This window comes from Macaca thibetana, chromosome 1 (assembly GCF_024542745.1).
Source record: "Macaca thibetana thibetana isolate TM-01 chromosome 1, ASM2454274v1, whole genome shotgun sequence".
Taxonomy (NCBI): domain Eukaryota; kingdom Metazoa; phylum Chordata; class Mammalia; order Primates; family Cercopithecidae; genus Macaca; species Macaca thibetana.
In genome coordinates, this window is record NC_065578.1 from 122626081 (window position 1) to 122645780 (window position 19700).

A 19700-nucleotide genomic window follows, 5' to 3' on the forward strand; every position below is an offset into this window, starting at 1 on the left:
CCACTGCACTCCAGCCTGGGCGACAGAGTGAGACTCAGTCTCAAAAAATAAAAAATGTTATGACAGAATGAATATCTGACATGTTGCAACATAATGATATGAGAGTTAGATTTTCAACAGTCAATTTGGAGATGAATAAGCAACTAGAAAACTAAAACAAAATAAAAAATAAGGCCATTATTAATTCGAAGGAAATTAAAAGTTATACAAGAAAGGAAATATAATACACTTCTTGGCTAAACTGCAAGTAAATATTGATGATAAATGTTAATTTAACTAATATTATGATATAATAGTTATTTCCAAGGGGCTAGGGGCAGGAGAAGTGTGTTTTGGGAAGGAATTATTATGTAAAAGAAATAACTCCTCATCTTTTATGGTTGGAAGTTAATAGATAATACTGTGGCAGTGGGCGGGCCTATGCAAACCCGTTCCAAAAGTCCAAGGAAGCTGAGAGGCCAAAGAAAGAGGCTGACAAGTCCAGTTTCTTAGAAATAAACATTTAATGGAGACTTATGAACAGAGGCTATGTGTGTCTCTTGGGCAATGCTGAGATGAGATGGTGGTTTCCTGCTCCATTACCCCCAGACCTGGGGCTTCTGTACTGCAGGGAAAGGGTGATTCAGAAGGGATGTATAGATATGATAACATCAAGGTTGTTTGAGCTAAGGGCAGAATGTATGGTAATACCTGCTCTTACACCAGGAACAACAGGTAAACTTAAAATCTTAGAGGCCTTCCCAGAACTGAGATTAATCAGAAGCCAACATGGTGGATTAGTATCCAAAATGGAATTGCTTTAGCTTTCACAAATACCTAAAACTTTAAATAATCAAGACATAGCAGTATAAACATGTTTTCGGAAATTTGAGGTGAATACTAGGAGGAAGTTAAAAAAGTTGCAGCAATTATCTCTGGGAAGTAAGAATTAGATGTGGGAAGAATAGAATGTTTAATTATAACCTATGTTGATCTATTTGACTTTTTAAACTATGTACTTGTTCTACTTTGATAAAAATAAAAATTAAATTTAAAAATAGGCCGTGCACAGTGGCTCACGCCTGTAATCCCAGCACTTTGTGAGGCCGAGGTGGGTGGATCACCTGAGGTCAGGAGTTTGAGACCACCTGGCCAACATGGCAAAACCCTATCCCTACTGAAAATACAAAAATTAGTTGGTCTTGGTTGGGGGAGCCAGTAATTCCACCTGCTTGGGAGGCTGAAGCAGGAGAATCACTTGAACCCGGGAGGTGAAGATTGCAGTGAGCTGAGATCACGCCACTGCACTCCAGCCTGGGCAACAGAGAAAGACTCCGTCTCAAAAAATAATAACAATAATAAGTGAGGTAGCTAACCTCTGACTTGTGGACCTTCCACAAACACAATGAAACATATTGAGTGGACCAGCAGTCTTTAAACTGATATCAACTTTTTAAATTCTGTGGTGAAAGATAAGAATGTAGGTATATTATTTGTTTAACTTTTTTGATTTTTGTTTAGTTTGGTTTTTTGGGTTTAGAGACAGGGTCTTTGTCACCCAGGTTAGGGTGCAGTGGTGCGATCATGGCTCACTACAGCCTCAAATTCCTTGGGCTCAAGCTATGCTCCCACCTCAGCCTCCTGAAGTGTTGAGGCTATAGGTGTGAGCCACTACACCTGGCTATATCTTGTTATATAGAAATTTAGCATGCCAAATTCAAACTTATTCAATGTACAATATCTGTTGACAGGACCTTGCTATACTCTTCTGTCATGTTTCAATAGGTATATTTCTCTGTTTATTTATTAATACGGTTTAGTTTTTTTTGCCAATGTTGTATTTGTGTTTCCATTTAATTTTAGCTCGATCAAGCCAATTGCTTCCACAAAACACCAAAAACAAAATACTAAAATTTGATAGAAGCTGGGTGACTATTTGGTGCAATCGATCTATTTAATTATGATTTTCTCCTGCTTAATTATTTGAGCTATTTCGACAAACAGTATTTTGCATTAGTATATATTATTTTAGTGTTTACTTTCTCATGAAATAATGAGTTTACTTTCAATATGTGTCTTTGAAGAGCTTGCTACACTCACTAATGTAGCCTTGACTTATCTTTAAACCAAAATTTCCTCCAAATGAACATATCTCTCATTTTATTCTGCAAGTCCATGAGAGGATGATATTCACTGTACAGAAATTTAACCATGTTACAAGTGAATTTTATTCCTGTGTGATACCTAAAAGGTCACAAGGGAAAGAAAAATATTGAATTTTTGTCTAGTGTGAAACACAGTTGTAGAGTCCTTTGTCTATCTCCCCAAAGAAGAAAAGAGTAACAACTCATATAAATACCATTGGAGGAGTATAACCTTTATGGAAGGCAATATGGTAATATAGCAAAAACCCTTTAAAAAGTTAATATCCTAAATTAAAACCAAAATGAGACACCATTACACACCTAGAAGAATAGCTACTTTTTTTTTTTTTTTGAGACGGTGTCTTGCTCTCGTCACTCAGGCTGGAGTGCAATGGCATGATCTTGGCTCACTGCAACCTCCACCTCCCGGGTTCAAGACAGTCTCCTCCTCATCCTCTAGAGTAGCTGGGATTACAGGCCCCTGCCACCACACCCAGCTAATTTTTGTACTTTTAGTAAAGACGGGGTTTTGCCATGTTGGCCAGGCTGGTCTCAAACTCCTGACCTCGTGATATGCCCACCTTGGCCTCCCGAAGTGCTGGGATTACAGGCGTGAGCCACTGTGCCCAGCCGTACTTTTTTTTTTTTTTTTTTTAAATGGACAGTATCAAGTGCTTGCAAATATGAGGACGATTGGAACTCATACATTGCTGATGGGAAAGAAAAACTGTATAAGCACTATGAAAAACAGTCTGGGGACCAGGTGCAACGGCTCACACTGGTAATCCCAACACTTTGGAAGGCCTAAGCAGGAGAATCGCTTGAACCTAGGAGATGAGACCAGCCTGGGCAACATGGCAAGACCCCATCTCTATTTTAAAAAAATAAAATAGGCTGGGTGTAGTGGCTCACACCTGTAATCCCAGCACTTTGGGAGGCTGAGGCAGGTGGATCATGAGGTCAGGGGTTCGAGACCAGCCTGGCCAATATGGTGAAACCCTGTCTCTACTAAAAATGCAAAAATTGGCCGGGCGCGGTGGCTCAAGCCTGTAATCCCAGCACTTTGGGAGGCCGAGACGGGTGGATCACGAGGTCAGGAGATCGAGACCATCCTGGCTAACACGGTGAAACCCCGTCTCTACTAAGAAATACAAAAAAAAAAAAAACTAGCCGGGCGAGGTGGCGGGTGCCTGTAGTCCCAGCTACTCGGGAGGCTGAGGCCGGAGAATGGCGTAAACCCGGGAGGCGGAGCTTGCAGTGAGCTGAGATCCGGCCACTGCACTCCAGCCTGGGCTACAGAGCGAGACTCCGTCTCAAAAAAAAAAAAAAAAAATGCAAAAATTAGCCAGGCATGGTGGCACGTGCCTATATTTCCAGCTACTTGGGAGGCTGAGGCAGAAGAATCACTTGAACCTAGGAGGCAGAGGTTGCAGTGAGCCAAGATCACGCCACTGCACTCCAGCCTGGGCAACAGAGCCAGACTCTGTCTCAAAAAATACATAAATAAATAAATAATAAAATAAAAGAGGCCAGGCATGGTGGCTCATGCCTGTAATTCTAACACTTTGGGAGGCCGAGGCGGGAGAATCACTTGAGCCCAGGAGTTCAAGACCAACCTAGGCAATATGGTAAAAGCTTGTCTCTACAAAAAAATTTAAAAACTAGCTGGGTGCGGTGGCATGAACCTGTAGCCTCAGAGGCTTGGGAGGCTGAGGTGGGAGGATGGCTTGGGCCCAGGAAGGAAAGGCTGCAGTGAGCCAAGATCATGCCACTGCACTCCAACCTGGACAACAGAGCTATGCCATCTCAAAAGAAGAAAAGAAAGTAAAACAGCCTGACAGTTTTTTTTACAAAGCTAAACATATGCTTCCCGTACAATCCAGTACTCGGTATCTATTTCTTCCCACTCCTACGTATTTACTCAAGAACAATAAAAACATATGTCTGCTCAAAGACCTGTACTCAAGTATTTATAGTGTTTTTATTCATGGTGACTAGAAAGAGGTGGCTGTGGTGGCTCATGCTTATAATCTCAGCACCTTGGGAGGCCGAGCTGGGCAAATCACTTGAGCCCATGAGTTCGAGACTAGCCTGGGCAACATGACAAAATCGTGTCTCTATAAAAAATAAGAAGGCCGGGCGCGGTGGCTCACGCCTTAAAAAGGCCCTGCCAGTCATGGTGGTCTCTACTAAAAATGCAAAAAATATTGTGTGGGTCCTAGCTACTCAGGAGAATGGCGTGAGCTTGCAGTGAGCCGAATCACTTGAGCACTTTGAGGCTGACAGAGCGGACTCCGTCTCAAAAAAAAAAAAAAAAAAAAAAAAAAAAAATTTTAAAACCTTCCAGTCCACTGCACTACTCAGCCTGAGAAAGCACTTGATAGAGAGATGACCCCACTTTCCAGCCTAAGCGATAGAGTGAGACCCTATTTCCAAAAAAAAAAAAGAGAGAGAGAGAGAGGCTGGGTGTGGTGGCTCACGCCTGTAATCCAGCACTTTGGGAGGCTGAGGCAGGCAGATCACCTGAGGTAGGGAGTTCAAGACTAGCCTCATCAACATGGAGAAACTCCATCTCTACTAAAAATACCAAATTAGCCAGGCGTGGTGGCAAATGTCTGTAATCCCAGCTACTCGGGAGGCTGAGGCAGAAGAATCGCTTGAACCTGGGAGGCAGAGGTTACGGTGAGCTGTCTCAAAAAAAAAAAAAAAAAAAAAAAAAACAAGACAGAGTCTCGTTCTGTTGCCCAGGCTGCAGTGCAATGGCACAATCTTGGCTCACCGTAACCTCTGCTTCCCGGGTTCAAGCGGTTCTCCTGCCTCAGCCTCCCAAGTAGCTGGGACTACATGTATGTGCCACTACGCCCAGCTAATTTTTGTATTTTTTGTAGAGATGGGGTTTCACCATGTTGGTTGGCCAGGATAGTCTCGATCTCTTGACCTCGTGATCCGCCCGCCTCGGCCTCCCAAAGTGCTGGGATTACAGGCATGAACCACCGCACCCGGCCGAGACTTTGTCAAAAAAAAAAAAAAAAAATTGAGAGAGAGAAAGAGAAAGATAAATGCTAATGTAGATTTGGACACACCCAGAACTACAGAATCAGGTACTATGGGGGTGAGGTCCAGAAATCTGTATTTATTTATTTTATTTTATCTTTGAGATAGAGTTTTGCTCTTGTCACCAGTTTGGAGTGCAGTGGTTGGCCAGGCTGATCTCAAATTCCTGACCTCAGGTGATCCGCCCGCCCCGGCCTCTCAAAGTGCTGAGATTACAGACATGAGCCACTGCACCTGGCCAGAAATCTGTATTTTAATTAGTTTTCCAAGTTTAAAAAACTTTCCAGGTGATTCTGATGCACTTTGACATTTGAGAACCAATGGTGTAGGAGAAAGCTCACTGGTGCCTGTGTCCTTGTTCTGGTTTAGCCTAGCAGCTATATGACTAACCATGGCTGAATCCCTAAATCTCTCAAAACTCAGTTTTACAGGGTATAACAAGGGGTTTAGAATGATGCCTGAGGGCCCTTCTGTTCTAAAATTCTGTGAAAGAAAGTAAATAACTGTTGCAATTACTAGATTCATTCAATCAACAAACACTTATGTACCAGGCAGCGTTCTGTTCATGGAATCAATGTATGACACAAAATTACAATTGAAATATTGTAACTTATCGTTTATAATTAAATGACTTGCAAATTTTCAGACCACAAACTTTTACTGGTCCTCAATTTACAAGATTCTCATACTGCATCTGTTGTGTAATGTGAACTGGAAAACTAAGAAAATAATCCAAAGGGTCATTTTTCCAAAATTACTTAATTTTTTTTTTTTTTTTTTTTTTTTTTTTGAGACAGAGTCTCACTCTGTCACCTAGGCTGGAGTGCAGTGGAGCAATCTCAGCCCACTACAACCTCCTGCTCCTGAGTTCAAGCAAATCTCCTGCCTCAGCCTCCTGCGTAGCTGGGATTACAGGCATGCACCACCACGCCCAGCTAATTTTTGTATTTTTAGTAGAGACCGGGTTTTGCTATGTTGGCCAGGCTGGTCTGGAACTCCTGGCCCACCTGCCTCGGCCTCCCAAAGTGCTGGCATTACAGGCGTGAGCCACCGCACCTGACCTCAGTCAAGTTTCAGTATATCTACAAGGACAGGAGATGGCGCCAGAAGGCAGTGGGATGCTTGGTTTTGGTTTTAAGGGTTTTAGCCAATGCAAGCAAGGAAAGGGCTTGAGAGTGAGGTCAGAGCTAAAACAAAGGTGCCAGAGTTTGAGTGGAAACTGAGACCGGATGGGGAGAGGGAGCTGTGTCACTTTTTTTTTTTATTTTTTAACTTACATATAAGGGTCCTCTTGACACCTACTCCAAATCAACACAGCTAGAAAGCGACAACAGAAATATCCACAGTAAAGCCAAAGATCAAGATAAAGTCAAGTGCCTGGAGGACGGCGCTCGCCTCCTGGCTCCCTCTGTCCTAGAGAGGAGGGCCTTTGTCATCTGGGAAGCATAAGCACCTGGATGCGTTGCTCACCCAAGATCAGGGAAGTGTTGATTCCGGGCTAAGATATCTTTGTGGAACAATGTTCAGTTGTGTAGGCAAAATCCCAAAGCCCAGCAGCAGTGAAATACCTCCCAGAAGGAACCATACACAAAACATCTTATATTGCAATTTAAAAATTCATAGACGAGCCAGGAGGTGGCGCCTGGCAAGACACGCTATCTGCCTTGGGAATCGGAATCTCAGCTCAGTGCTCCACGGAAACTCTGTCCCGGTGGAGAGGTCATTCTGTTCAGACCTCTTCTTTCCTACTAAATCTCTTTTCTCATACGAAGATGTCTCTGCTTTCTTTTTTTGTTTCTTTGTGTTAAGTACCCTGATTCCCGGGAAGTCTAATTTATACTTCAAGCCTTTACTCTTCTTAGATGGGATGGATGGGGCTTTGGGAAACCTCAAAACATAAAACTTTCCTGAAGGGGACAAATAATTCAGAGGGTGGTAGGAGAAGAAGGGAAATGACATCAGCAAAATGGCTTTGCTTTGCAGATCAATCACGGGGGACAGAAAGGCACAGTGAGCTCCTGTCTCTGCAGGAGCTGATGATCCAGCACATGCATTATTCTGTTCATTTGGCTTTTATCCTGCTCCCTTATTTAGCTTCTGCTCCCTTTGTTTGGCTATTTATTGCTACTCGGCAGGAGCAAGGAAGGCAGAAGGAGCTTCAAATGGGTGCATCCTCCTGGCTGGTGCCTCTGGTGAAGGGCATGGAGAAGAAAGAGGTTTCAATGTCTGGCTTGAAAGCATCTGTGGGTTTCACATTCTCTAACGAGGGATTTAGGATGTACATTCCAATCGGGATTTCCAGTCCCGTGGCGAGCAAACATCAGCTCACATTCCTGAGACGCGCAGCCTCCATACTCCACTGGCGCAGCTCCTTGGTGGCAGGTTTCATTCAGTGCCACATGTCCTGCCTCAGCCCTTTGTTGGGCTGGAGGGAAGACCCTGGGCCCCTCTTCCATCTGGATCACATGGTCTCTCCGGTCCCTCCCCTCTCTTTCTCTGGAGACCGCCTTTTTCTGATGGTGGTAGTGATTGTTCCCAAAGTCTCTCCTTCTTTCCTCCTGCCCTGGCCTCTCTGCCAGAGGTCAGTGTCCTCTTCAGTGACAAAAGCCGCCCTAGATCTGGGCTCCCTGGAGAGGGAGGTGGCTGGGTCTGGCAGTTACAGCCGCTGTCTCTCCATGGTGCTGCTACACCCCTCCCCCACTGGGCACACAAATGGGCTTTATCCAGCAAACAACGCTCCCCCCACCCCAGGCCACACAGGCACGTGGACCCAGGCCTCACCGTGGGAAGGGGGTGGTGACAGGCACAGAAGAGATTGCTCCAGATGAGTTCTCCTCGCCTTACTTCTCTTCCTTAGAACTCAGGACACAACTCAGGTTTTAGTTCTTGACTTCCTCCACCCCTCGCCTGCACCCTGAGTACCCAATTCCTTCTTGTTATATATCTCCTAATTCTGGACTCTTCCCATTCCAGGGCAGCTCAGACTCTGCAGGAAATTGGGAACAGGTACCCCCACCATCTGCCCCATACCACCCAGGCAGCTGCTTCTCAGAGGTGAAGCCAGGCGGAGGGATGAAAATACAGTGTCCTCTTGAGGGGGCTGAGTTGAACCCCAAAACCCCTTCCTTGACCCCGCCTGCTCCAGAGAACACCTGTCTAAGCAGCATCTGTGTGACTAGCAGAGGAAGGAAGAGCTCACCCCAGCTGAGCTCCTGAGCCAGGGCAAGGGCTCCAGTGAAACTTGCCGCGCTCCAGCTCCGAGTGGGGCCATCCTGCATGCCTAATTGGCTATTTAAGGAGCTGTTCACCAGCAGCCCAGGCAGCACCCCCCTCCACACATACACCCGTCCAGAGCCACCTTAAAAGCAGGAGGCAGTTGTAAAGTCGCTGGCCAGCTAGTGGAGTGGAGACTGCAGAGGGAGATAAAGAGAGAGGGCAGAGAAAGAGGCAGCAAGAGATTTGTCCTGAGGATCCAGAAACCCATGGTACCCTACTGAACACCAAATCCCCTGGAAGCCCACAGAGACAGAAACAGCAAGAGAAGCAGAGATAAATACACTCACGCCAGGAGCACGCGCTCTTTCTCTCTCTCTCTCTCTCTCTCCCCTCCGCTTCCCTCCCTCTCTCTCTCTGCCTGTCCTAGTCCTCCAGTCCTCAAATTCCCAGTCCCCTGCACCCCTTCCTGGGACACTATGTTGTTCTCCGCCCTCCTGCTGGAGGTGATTTGGATCCTGGCTGCAGATGGGGGTAGGTACAACTAAATGTCTGTGTGTGGATTTGTACTGATGTTCACATGTCGCCAGGTGTGCCGAATGTGGGGAGGAGAGGTGTGAAAGGAAGCCTAGAAGCTGGAATAATAGGCTCAGAGATGAGGAAAAAACAGCAGGGTGTGGAGGAGACCACTTCCCTTCTTTACCTTTTGTGTCTCTAGCCTTGCTGTTATTGGAGGTCGGGGAGAACTAGCGGCGGGCAGGGTGTGTACATACGCAAGTGCTGGAATTTCTTGCAGGCTACAGATTTTCTCCAGAGCTCTTTCCCCCACCCCCTGGTCCCAGGCAGGACTCCTGGACTTCTTTATTTACAAACTCCTCCAAATAGGGAGTCAAAGAGGCCTGGGGTGAAAAGAGGATAGATGGGGGTAGGGGGAAGAATACTTCCTGCCCAACTCAGACCCTGATCTCCAATTCATCCCCTTTTGGCCAAGATTCCCTCTTCATTCTGTGGAGTGACTAACTCCCCGGTTATCCTCTGAAAGTGGCAGTAACAGTCAACATTTGTTTGACACTTTACAAAGGACTTTCAGGAGCTCCCAGGAGATGAGGAGGGATTCTTGGGAGAACAGGCCGAAGCGCTCCAGGAGTGTCCCCAGGAACTCCTAGACCTCATTTTTGTGTTTCCTGTGCCTAGCACAGTATCCAGCACATACTAGGTGTGTAACTGAGGTTTGTGGAAAGAGCAGGGTGAGGGGGGTGTCCAGAGAGCAGAAGGCAAATGCAGAGAGGATGGGGGCAGGTGGGCAGCCAAATGGAGAGTCACAAATCTCATCTGAGGAGAAAGAAAAAAATAGGGAAAGAGGAGGAAGAGACATAATAAGTGTGTTGAGGCTCTGACCAGAGGGGACGGGCACCTTACAGACCAGGGAGTTCGAGTTGTTGAGGGGTCCCACAGAGATGGTAAATGAGAGGCTGCCTCCAGCTCTCCCTTGGGCCAGCAGAATAGGTCGAGGATAAGAGCAGGACAACTCACAAGTTTGAGAAATTTAAGGGAATAAGAGAGAGAGAAAGAGGAAGGAATTTAGGATTTTTCTCCAGAGTTTCTAGTAGTATGAATATTGCAGCATAAACCACGAAGCCCTTCGTTTTCTTCTTGAGGCAGTTTGGCCGTATGGAGGGGCTGGACCTGCAGACCCTCAGCCTTTGAGTCAGACAGGGCTGCACGAGAGCCTGGCATGTGACCCAGCTGGCAGCTCTCTTCTCTACACACAATGCTTCACTTTCATCCTGTCCCTGCCAGCCTGGCCGCCTGTGCCCACCCACCACTCTCAATCTACAGTAGACCCTGCCCTGACTCCTGCCCTTCCCTAACCATCTGGGAATGTAGGGAGCAGAGCCTCCTGGTGATGAGGAGTTTCCTCTAGAGCTAATGGGACCAGAAGGGAATATGATTTTACAGCTCAGTGCCTTTATTCACGCAATTTTGCAAAGCAAAGGAATAATCCCCCCTTCTGCCTTCAGTAGCACCCCCCAACACACACTCTGAATTCCTTTCTCCTCCCCACTTTCTAGTCCCTATCCTTCAAAACCTCTGCCCACACCCTCACCTCACCCATCCCAATCTTCTAAGTGTTAGATTGACTTGGCACAGGTTAGAGAAAAGTAAGGGTTGGGCCAATCGCACATTTGGATCCAGGTTAATTTTAGTCTCTGGGCTTTACCTCTTTTCCTTCCTCCTCCCCTTTTACTCGGCGGGCACCAGCACAGACTGGCTGGTGATTTTAAATAGGCCCCCCGACCTTTCCACAGAGGTGTCCAGTTTCAGGGCTTCCTTTGGAAAGTGCTGAAGCAGAGGGAGGAGAGACAGCAGAGAGGGAGGTGGAGCAGTACAGAATGCTGGAGGGAGGGGAGCGTGGAGGACACGGCTCCGCCTCAGGCTGCGCTGGCTGTAACCCAAACTATTCTGCCTTGCAGGTCAACACTGGACATATGAGGGTGAGCAGATCTTGCGGCCTCCCGACAACCCCTTCACACTGGGACCTCCTCACCTGGCAAGAAGACACACTGTGCGGGTGGGAGGAGACTTCCTTTAGCTTCTCACCCTAGCTCCTCCCTTCTGGATCTCCTCCTGCCTTGAGTTTCGCATATATGGCTCCTAGATCCTGCTCTAATCATCAAATCCTACACCTCCTGATTTGGCAGAAAAGCTAGTTAAGTCCTCAGTAAATCATGTAGGAGGGAGGGAGCTGGGGTGGAAAGGAAGCTGGGTGGGAACTCTGAGCTTAGCTGCCAGGTCTCCTTCTGGCTCTGTCTATCCTAATCCATCCTACCCCTAACCTGCATCTGAAATTGGGACAGAGGTGGAGATCAGGGGTAAGGAAGAGGCTGGCAGGATAGTTTGTGACCCTGGGGGAGGTGGAACTCAGTTCCTATGAACTACTGATTAATGACTTAACGGAACTCCAGAGTCCATGATAAACGGTCAGTGTGAGAGCAAGAAATGAATGATGAAAAGTTAAGATATCTGAATCCCAAGGCCACTTGATAGGGGGCCTCCAGGAGACCCTATCTCTCTAAGATCTTTTTTTTTTTTTTTTTTTTTCCTGAGACAGAGTCTTGCTCTGTTGCCCAGGCTGGAGTGCAGTGGTGCAATCTGGGCTCACTGCAAACTCCACCTCCCGGGTTTAAGTTATTCTCCTGCCTCAGCCTCTCGAGTAGCTGGAATTACAAGTGCCCACCACCATGTTTGGCTAATTTTTGTATTTTTAGTACAGACAGGGTTTCACTATGTTGGCCAGACTGGTCTCAAACTCCTGACCTCAAGCGATCCACCTGCCTCGGCCTCCCAAAGTGCTGGGCTTACAGACATGAGCCACTGTGCCTGGCCTACCTAGAATCATTTTATTTCTCCCATTTTTCTACTCCTACTCTCTAATCCCATCTCTCAAGGTATTCAGGTTTTCTATGCATCCCCTCTCCCCCCATTCAGCTTTCTTGTCCTCAAAATACAGGTAAGTAAAAGAGCTACCACTCCCCATTCATCAGGATAGTTGGGAAATCATCACTGCCTCTGGGTAGGGAAGGGGAACTGCAGCGTGAGAATCAACGGGACTCCTACCTCACCCATCCCTGTACAACTGGGGTCTTAACCTGAGTGGAGGGAAGTCCATTTCTACCTCCACCCAGATGTATGGCTTGGTTAGGGGAAGGGTCAAAGGGACAGGGGGTTGTTGAAGGTTGGCTACAGCTGGAGAACAGGACCAATGTCTTTGGTAACCCCCACCAGGCCCACATGGTCAGGACCACTGGCCAGCCTCTTACCCTGAGTGTGGAAACAATGCCCAGTCACCCATCGATATTCAGACAGACAGTGTGACATTTGACCCTGACTTGCCTGCTCTGCAGCCCCACGGATATGACCAGCCTGGCACCGAGCCTTTGGACCTGCATAACAATGGCCACACAGGTAAAAGCATAGGCTCCAAGGAGTTGTAGGCTCCAGCTCAGAACTTAAGAGTCAGATCATTTTGTAGTTCATGAGCGTGATGATGGGGTGTTCATGAGCATGCGTAAGATGTGCCACCCTCGAACCTTGTTATGATGTTGGCACATTACCCATCTGACATAAATAAACAAACAAATAAGCTCAGGAGTCAGAGGAAAGCAGCATTCTCCTAACCTGCAAATTCTCAAAAACCTTTGTCCATGAATTTGGAGATATGAGAATAGGGATCAGGATCCTGTAGCCAAGGCGGGAATCAAAATGTTTATAATCAAGCTCAATAGGTAGGTTAGTATCATTGCACTGACTTGAACCGAGAAAAAGGAAGATATACTAGAAAAGCACTGGCCTGTGGGAGGAACTGGGTGCTACTGGGGGAGAAAACTGGAAGAGGGCCAAGTCTCCCAAGAAGTGGTGGCAACCCAGGAGTGGGAATGTATCCACATTCCTCCACCAATCCTAGTTTGCTCTTTTCCTCACAGTGCAACTCTCTCTGCCCTCTACCCTGTATCTGGGTGGACTTCCCCGAAAATACGTAGCTGCCCAGCTCCACCTGCACTGGGGTCAGAAAGGATCCCCAGGGGGGTCAGAACACCAGATCAACAGTGAAGCCACAGTTGCAGAGGTACCAGGGAACAAAGAGCTGGGACTCAAAGTAACAGGGATGGTTGGTCCTGGGGAAAGGATCTGGACCTTAGAGGACAGCAGGGGAACGGTGGCAGCTAGTATCAAGGCCTTGAAGGGGGTGGGGACATCCCATGATTCAATTCCCTCTTAATTCCTTCAGCTCCACATTGTACATTATGACTCTGATTCCTATGACAGCTTGAGTGAGGCTGCTCAGAGGCCTCAGGGCCTGGCTGTCCTGGGCATCCTAATTGAGGTCAGTAGCCCCCAGTCCCTTCCAGGTTTCTCTCCACCTCCTCTGCAACCCTCACACCTATTTCTGTTGCTGGCCTCCCTCCTATGGCAGGCAGCAGCCCACCCTGACCATTTATTCTGTACATAAATTTCTTATTCCAAACATGGACTCATTCCAAACTCTCTCCCTTTCCTCCTCTTCCAGGTGGGTGAGACTAAGAATATAGCTTATGAACACATTCTGAGTCACTTGCATGAAATCAGTCATAAAGGTGAGCCTTAAAAACCTATAGCAGGAAGTAAGATTAGACTTTCAAAAACCTTTCAAAAAATATCCTAAAAAGCCTTGGGATGAGGCAATTACTTACAGCCAAGGAATTTTGCATCTGGGAGCCCTATCTAGGTAAGCTAGGACACACTACAAGGAAGATGAGTCCCAGTGTGTTCTCCCCAGATCAGAAGACCTCGGTGCCTCCCTTCAACCTAAGAGAGCTGCTCCCCCCACAGCTGGAGCAGTACTTCCGCTACAATGGCTCGCTCACAACTCCCCCTTGCTACCAGAGTGTGCTCTGGACAGTTTTCTATAGAAGGTCCCAAATTTCAATGGAACAGGTAAGTGGTGGAGAAATGAGGTGAGGCGAGACACAGTTGTAACTTCAGACCCCTTCCCACTCCCCAAAGTGACACCTCTCCCACGCTTCTGCTCCTCAGCTGGAAAAGCTTCAGGGGACATTGTTCTCCACGGAAGAGGAGCCCTCTAAGCTTCTGGTACAGAACTACCGAGCCCCTCAGCCTCTCAATCAGCGCATGGTCTTTGCTTCTTTCAGCCAAGGTGATTCTGCACCGCTCAGAAGAGATGGGAAACTGAGGGGAACACAATGGCAGGAACTAGGGAGCCAATGGGAAGAAAAGGCTAATAGGAGAGGGGTTTTCGGGACTTGCTTGGACTGGGAACCAACCCCCACCCCAGTGTGCCTGGGTGATTCTCCCAGGCATAGCAGCAGAGTGCTGCTCCCAGCTGGGATGGGGATCTGAAGTCCCACTGACCCACTTTCTTCTCTTACAGCGGGATCCTTGTACACCACAGGTAAGGCAGCCTTATAAGATATTGTGGGGAGGGGAGGCATCCTCACCGAGTCGGGGAAAGGCTCAAAATCTGTTAGTCCTAGGCTGACACCTTTTACCTTTATCTCCCCCAGGTGAAATGCTGAGTCTAGGTGTAGGAATCTTGGTTGGCTGTCTCTGCCTTCTCCTGGCTGTTTATTTCATTGCTAGAAAGATTCGGTGAGGTCCTACTTTCCATTCCTCCAGTCCTTTCTTTATTTCTTTTTTTGGGAGATGGAGTCTTGCTCCGTTACCCAGTCTGGAGTGCAGTGGTGCGCAATCTCAGCTCACTGCAACCTCTGCCTCCTGGGTTCAAGCAATTCTCCTGCCTCAGCCTCCTGAGTAGCTGGGACTACAGGCACGCACCATCACACCCAGCTAATTTTTGTATATTTAGTGGAGACAAGGTTTCACCATATTGGCCAGGGTGGTCTCAAACTCCTGACCTCAGGTGATCCGCCCGCCTCGGCCTCCCAAAGTACTGGGATCACAGGCGCGAGTCACCCGCTTTTTGAGACAGGTTCTCACTGTTGTCCAGGCTGGAGTGCATGGCTTTATCACAGATCACTGCAACCTCCACCTACTGGACTCAAGTAGTCCTCCCACCTCAGCCTCCTGAGTAGCTGGGACTACTGGCACGTGCCACCATGCCCGGCTAATTTTCGTATTTTTAGCAGAGACAGGTTTTCACTATGTTGCCCAGGCTGGTCTCCAACTCCTGACCTCAAGTGATTCGCCTGCCTCAAGCCTCCCAAAGTGCTGGGATTACAGGTGTGGAACACCTCGCCCAGCCCTCTTTTCTATTAAAAATCATTCTCCTATTCCACCTCTAATCTGCTTCACTTAGATAGCAGTCATTCTCACGAGCCATTCCCCTTTCCAGGAAGAAGAGGCTGGAAAACCGAAAGACTGTGGTCTTCACCTCAGCACGAGCCACGACTGAGGCATAAATTCCCTCTCAGATACCGTGGATGTGGATGACTTCCCCTAATGCCTATCGGGAAGCCTCTAAAATGGGGTGTACGGTCTGGCCAGAAACACTGTAGAAGTAGTAGGCAGATGTCCTCCTTCCCCTGGACATCTCCTACAGAGAGGAATGGACCCAGGCTGTCATTCGAGGAAGAACTGCAGAGCCTTCAGCCTCTCCAAACATGTAGGAAATGAGGAAATCCCTGTGTTGTTAATGCAGAGAACAAACTCTGTTTAGTTGCAGGGATATATCCCAAAGTCCTCTACCCCCTTACTTTTATGGCCCTTTCCCTAGATATACTGCAGGATCTCTCCTTAGGATAAAGAGTTGTTGTTGAAGTTGTATATTTTTGATCAATATATTTGGAAATTAAAGTTTCTGACTTTAATTCCGGCCTATCCTTTGAGGCTCTTGAGGGTGGGCAAGTTCCTGAATCCCTCAGGTGGTAAAGATATGCAAAGGATGGGGAAAAGAAGCATGGGTGATTAACTCCTTTTATCCCACCCCTGGACAGAAAGATTAGCTTCTGGGAAAACACTTAACCCCAAGTTTCAGACATGTTAAACCACTAGCCCAGATTTCTGCCCTTGCACCAAGGCTATGCTTGGAGATCAGTGGTTGACAGGTTAGGAAAGTGGTTGGACAAGAGATCTGAGAGGGCAGAAATCTCAATTAACATGCTATCCCCTCCCTTAAAAGCCAAGTTCCCCCACAATTACAAATTCTTTTTTATTAGTCAAAATCACAATCACCTTGATTAAAAGGATGGGACACTCCACCCTCAGCAGAAAATGATACAGTTTATAGAAAACCTCCCCACCCCTCCCACACCCCAATTAAAAACTACAAAAAAATCTGCCCTCCTTCCCTACGATGTCATGGTAGTCTGACTCCTCCAGCGGCACTGCAGCTCTGGAGCGGTCAGCTCACCACAGCACCCTCCACTTCACTTTGGGGAGAGGAGGGATGCTGGTGGTTAAGGAGGTTAAAACCATTAGTTCCAGTAATGCCAGTTCCCAAACATGCACTTCCTTCCTTTCCCTCAAGGTCTGGGACCAAGGAGAAAGGTACAGAAATGAGCCCAGCCATGAGGAGCAACTCGAGGAGAGAAAATATAGCTCAAGGAGGTTAGAAGAGTTCCAACATACCTCCTCCCTTCCCCCACCTCAAAAAAGAGAAAAAGGCAGTTTAGGGTATTTGATCACACCAAAAATGGTTCCCCTCAGGCCTGAGAAAAAGACCAAGATGTCCAGTCTGGGGAGGGAGTGCTGAGAAACTCAGAGCTCATCTACCCTTGAGCCTCCATTAATTTCATCTCCAGGGCAATGGCTAAACTAGGTCCCTTTTCTTGGCAACCTGCACTGTCCAGAACTGGAGATGGAGAAATACAGGGCGAGGACATCAGGAGGGCACCCCAGGCCCAGGGGTCCCCCCTAGGTTCCCTCAGTCCTCGGGTGGGATGCGCAGGGCAGAATACACCATCACCCGACTGTCCTCCTGCCGTCGGCCTGCAGAGGGGAAGGGAGGTGAGTCTTGGGCAGGGTGAGGGCAGAGCACTGACACAGGGGGAGTCCTGGACAACAAGGGGGTCCCCAGGTGGTGGGGATAAGTGCAGATTCAAACCCACCAGTCACTGACTGGCTGAACCCAGGCTGCTCCTGGTAAAGCTTAGAGACTAACGGTCACAAAAGGACAAAGCAAAACCCTGGAGGTGGTGGGGTAGACCGACGAGAAGGAGACAGAGAATGTGGGCAATGGACCCGGGCTGGGGCTGGGCTCAGTCATGGGCAGTGGACAGGCAGGTGGGATCTGTCAGGCGATCAGTCCAGGTAGTCAGTCCTTACACAAGAGGCTGCGCTGAATACTTCGGAGGGACCCTCCAGCTGTGATGAAGGCCCAGAGCCCCATGGAAACAGTGACTGCATAGATGGGCAGCAGGCTGGCCTCATACCAGGGGTTCAGGAATGTCTAGGAAGGAGGGTAAGAGTAGGAAAGAGATTAGATTCTCCCCCAACCTAATCCCCGTATTTTCTCTGTACCTTTGACTCCCAGACATCTCTCTCAAATTCCCCAGTCTTTCCCTTCAGAGCACCAACATCTTGTGGTTAAGGGGACTTTTGATTTTCAGCTCCTCAGAACCTCAAAGGTTTCTGCCGCTCCTGACCACCTCAGGCCCTCTGCATTACAGTGTGACTAATGCGTTCAACCTCCTCCCCAGAGCAGGTGCTAGAACTGATGCTGAGGTGAGAGACCTCAAAAGACTCACCTTTCCGCCTCCTCCCGGGTAAGTTAAAAATGTTAAGAAGTGAGGATACCCTTTCCCCGACATCCCACTCACCATTAAATGCTTTTCTCCCTAACTTAAGCCCCTGTCTCCAACTCACCAGTCCCGATGTCAGTAGGTGACTCCCAACCACCAGGCCCAAAGCCCAGTACCGTCTCCTCTCACAGGCATCAAAGAACACAACTCCCCAAAAGGTATGGAGCAGGATAATGGCTGCTGTCAGAAAGGCTGCAGGGAGGGAGATGGGGAGGAGATACATCCCTGATCTTCTCCCAGCCTCCTGAGATGTTGAGCCAAAGAAGTCTCCCAGGGAAGGCCAATAAATCAGATCAGGGACAAGGATGGATGGGGGGTGAAGGCTAGACAGAAGTTGGATCTTACCTGAAGTCAGGAAGTAATAGGGTGAGTCTCCATGGATCCCAACCACACCTGGCCCAAGTGCATCAGCCAAAATATTGATAACAGAGAAGACACCACTGATGATACCGAAGGAGAGACCAGAAACTGGGGGAAGGGAGGATCTCATCAATGTCAGAGATCACACTATTGCCTGTTCACCACTGACACCTCCCCATTCCCCGTTACAATTCTTTCACGCCTACTCTCCCTCCAACCAACTTTCTTTGGAAGTGACGGATGAAGGAAAATAAGAAGCCACTTGGAACATGTGGGTATTTAGAGACTTCCCTAGAGGAGGGGGCTGTCCAACTCCCTCCTCCAGTCCCTCTCCCTTGGCTCACCATAGGCCATCTGGCGGATGGAGATGGGTGATCTTCCGTCCTCACTCAGCGATGCTAACCCCTCATCTGCCTTCCTGGGGTGGGGTGGGGTAGGGGAAACATGAGGGAGGGCAGGGATGCTCCTTTCCCTCTAATGTCCTCCCTTAGCGCCTCCTCTTCCAAACCAGCACCCAGGGGCTGCCCCACTTCCCACAGTGCAGTCCTCTGCCCCTCTCCCCTCCAGACCACTCCATCATCTTACTTAAGCAGCTTGTAGTAGGCAAAGCGGAACACCTCCTGTAGAAGGACAGAGACAGCAGCACCAAAAATCAGGAGGCCGTACTGGAGCCGGGCATCTGACCGGTCGGTCACATGGACCAAGATGAACCAGACCACAGAGGCCAGGAGCAGGGAGACCAGCCAGAAAAATGCCCTGAGAAAAGACAGGGACAGTGAGACAAGCAATGGTAAGGGCTGCCAGAGAAATCAAGGAGGGAAACCAGCCAAGGTGCTTGAAGGGTGGAAGTTAGCCTTCCGGATGGTTAGGGAGACATGGACCAGGTAGGGTAACTGTTTCCACCAAGAGACTCATCTGTAGAAACGTGAACGCAGAGGAAAGGGGAGAAATCTAATTAAAGAGTCTTCAGAGCGATGAGAGCCAGAGTGTGCGAGCACCGAAGGGCGAGGTATCCATTCCTGGATCCTCCCCTAAGGCACCTGACTCGGCCAGCCTAGGTCAGCACAGCCCCCTCACGAGTCTCGGCCTTGGGCCTTCTCTGACGTCGCTGGGAGGAATATAGGAGGAATCTGTGAGATCCTTGGAAGGTGGAAACCAACTGCGGGAAAAGGCAAATCTCCCAGACCCAACCCCTCACCTCCGCCCAAACTTCACCTCCGATTTATCGTCCCCAATTCAGGCTCCCAGGCTCGCCCCAGTTCCTCCAGCCCCTTCCGCACCTCTCTCTTCGACGCTCTTCCGCGTCTCCCGGACCCCCTACTCACCCTGCGACCAGGATGATAACGCGAAGTGGATCCCCAGCCACAGTGATCAAGAAAAGCGCGAAGGCCGGGCCGAACGCGACGAAAGTGCAGCCGAAAAACACCGCAGCCCCCATGGCTGGGCAGGTGGGAGGGGGATGGGGGCCTGACCAGGACAGGCAAATGGGAGAGGCACGCCAGCTGGGGAGTCCGCGTGGGGTGGCAACGCGACCCCACAAGGGGCGCGGTGCAATGTCACCCCCGAACCCCGGGGAAGGGGAAGGGGGGGGGAACCAAAACCCCAAATGAAGGTCCGCGGGACTTCCTCTACGGAAGCCGAAGAGGGGACAAATCCCGGTCGCAGCCCCACGGCCACCTCCCATCTAATCCCC

At 48.7% G+C, this 19700-nt stretch overlaps 2 protein-coding genes and 1 non-coding gene across 4 annotated transcripts; 2 read left to right on the forward strand and 1 right to left on the reverse strand.

Annotated features, from left to right (window-relative positions):
* The first annotated feature begins 7978 nt into the window (after positions 1-7978).
* CA14 (carbonic anhydrase 14) lies at positions 7979-15715 on the forward strand. Of its 2 annotated transcripts, XM_050751112.1 has the most exons (13): positions 7979-8053; positions 8151-8183; positions 8821-8924; positions 10865-10885; positions 12177-12356; positions 12875-13017; positions 13180-13275; positions 13459-13525; positions 13708-13865; positions 13965-14085; positions 14320-14340; positions 14453-14537; positions 15241-15715. In XM_050751112.1, the coding sequence occupies exons 3-13, from the start codon at positions 8870-8872 to the stop codon at positions 15305-15307; spliced, it is 1014 nt and encodes a 337-aa protein (XP_050607069.1). In that variant the 5' UTR covers positions 7979-8053; positions 8151-8183; positions 8821-8869; the 3' UTR covers positions 15308-15715. The 2 variants fall into 2 exon arrangements, with proteins under 2 accessions (XP_050607069.1, XP_050607079.1); XM_050751122.1 differs by lacking the exons at positions 7979-8053; positions 8151-8183; positions 13180-13275 and having other exon boundaries at positions 8258-8924.
* On the forward strand, positions 12412-12515 carry LOC126945537 (small nucleolar RNA U13). The gene has a single exon (XR_007722474.1). It is a non-coding gene; the product is annotated as a small nucleolar RNA U13 (small nucleolar RNA).
* Positions 15716-16042: 327 nt separating the features above from the next.
* APH1A (aph-1 homolog A, gamma-secretase subunit) lies at positions 16043-19691 on the reverse strand. The gene is made up of 7 exons (XM_050751021.1): positions 19333-19691; positions 18593-18763; positions 18352-18425; positions 17993-18115; positions 17712-17839; positions 17172-17295; positions 16043-16835 (listed from the first exon to the last, which is right to left on the reverse strand). Exons 1-7 carry the CDS (start codon positions 19689-19691, stop codon positions 16771-16773), a joined length of 1044 nt encoding a protein of 347 aa, XP_050606978.1. The 3' UTR covers positions 16043-16770.
* Positions 19692-19700: the final 9 nt, after the last annotated feature.

What these genes read in the sequence shown, in the direction of transcription:
- CA14 (XM_050751112.1), top strand. Translation starts at nt 8,870, where the DNA reads ATGTTGTTCTCCGCCCTCCTGCTGGAGGTGATTTGGATCCTGGCTGCA. An exon ending in TCCTGGGCATCCTAATTGAG is followed by an intron (nt 13,276 to 13,458) that starts GTCAGTAGCCCC and finishes CTCCTCTTCCAG; the next exon opens with GTGGGTGAGACTAAGAATAT. An exon ending in CTTTGCTTCTTTCAGCCAAG is followed by an intron (nt 14,086 to 14,319) that starts GTGATTCTGCAC and finishes CTTCTCTTACAG; the next exon opens with CGGGATCCTTGTACACCACA.
- APH1A (XM_050751021.1), bottom strand. Translation starts at nt 19,691, where the DNA reads ATGGGAGGTGGCCGTGGGGCTGCGACCGGGATTTGTCCCCTCTTCGGC. An exon ending in GTTATCATCCTGGTCGCAGG is followed by an intron (nt 18,764 to 19,332) that starts GTGAGTAGGGGG and finishes GTCTTTTCTCAG; the next exon opens with GGCATTTTTCTGGCTGGTCT. An exon ending in ACCTACTGACATCGGGACTG is followed by an intron (nt 17,296 to 17,711) that starts GTGAGTTGGAGA and finishes CCTCCTTCCTAG; the next exon opens with ACATTCCTGAACCCCTGGTA.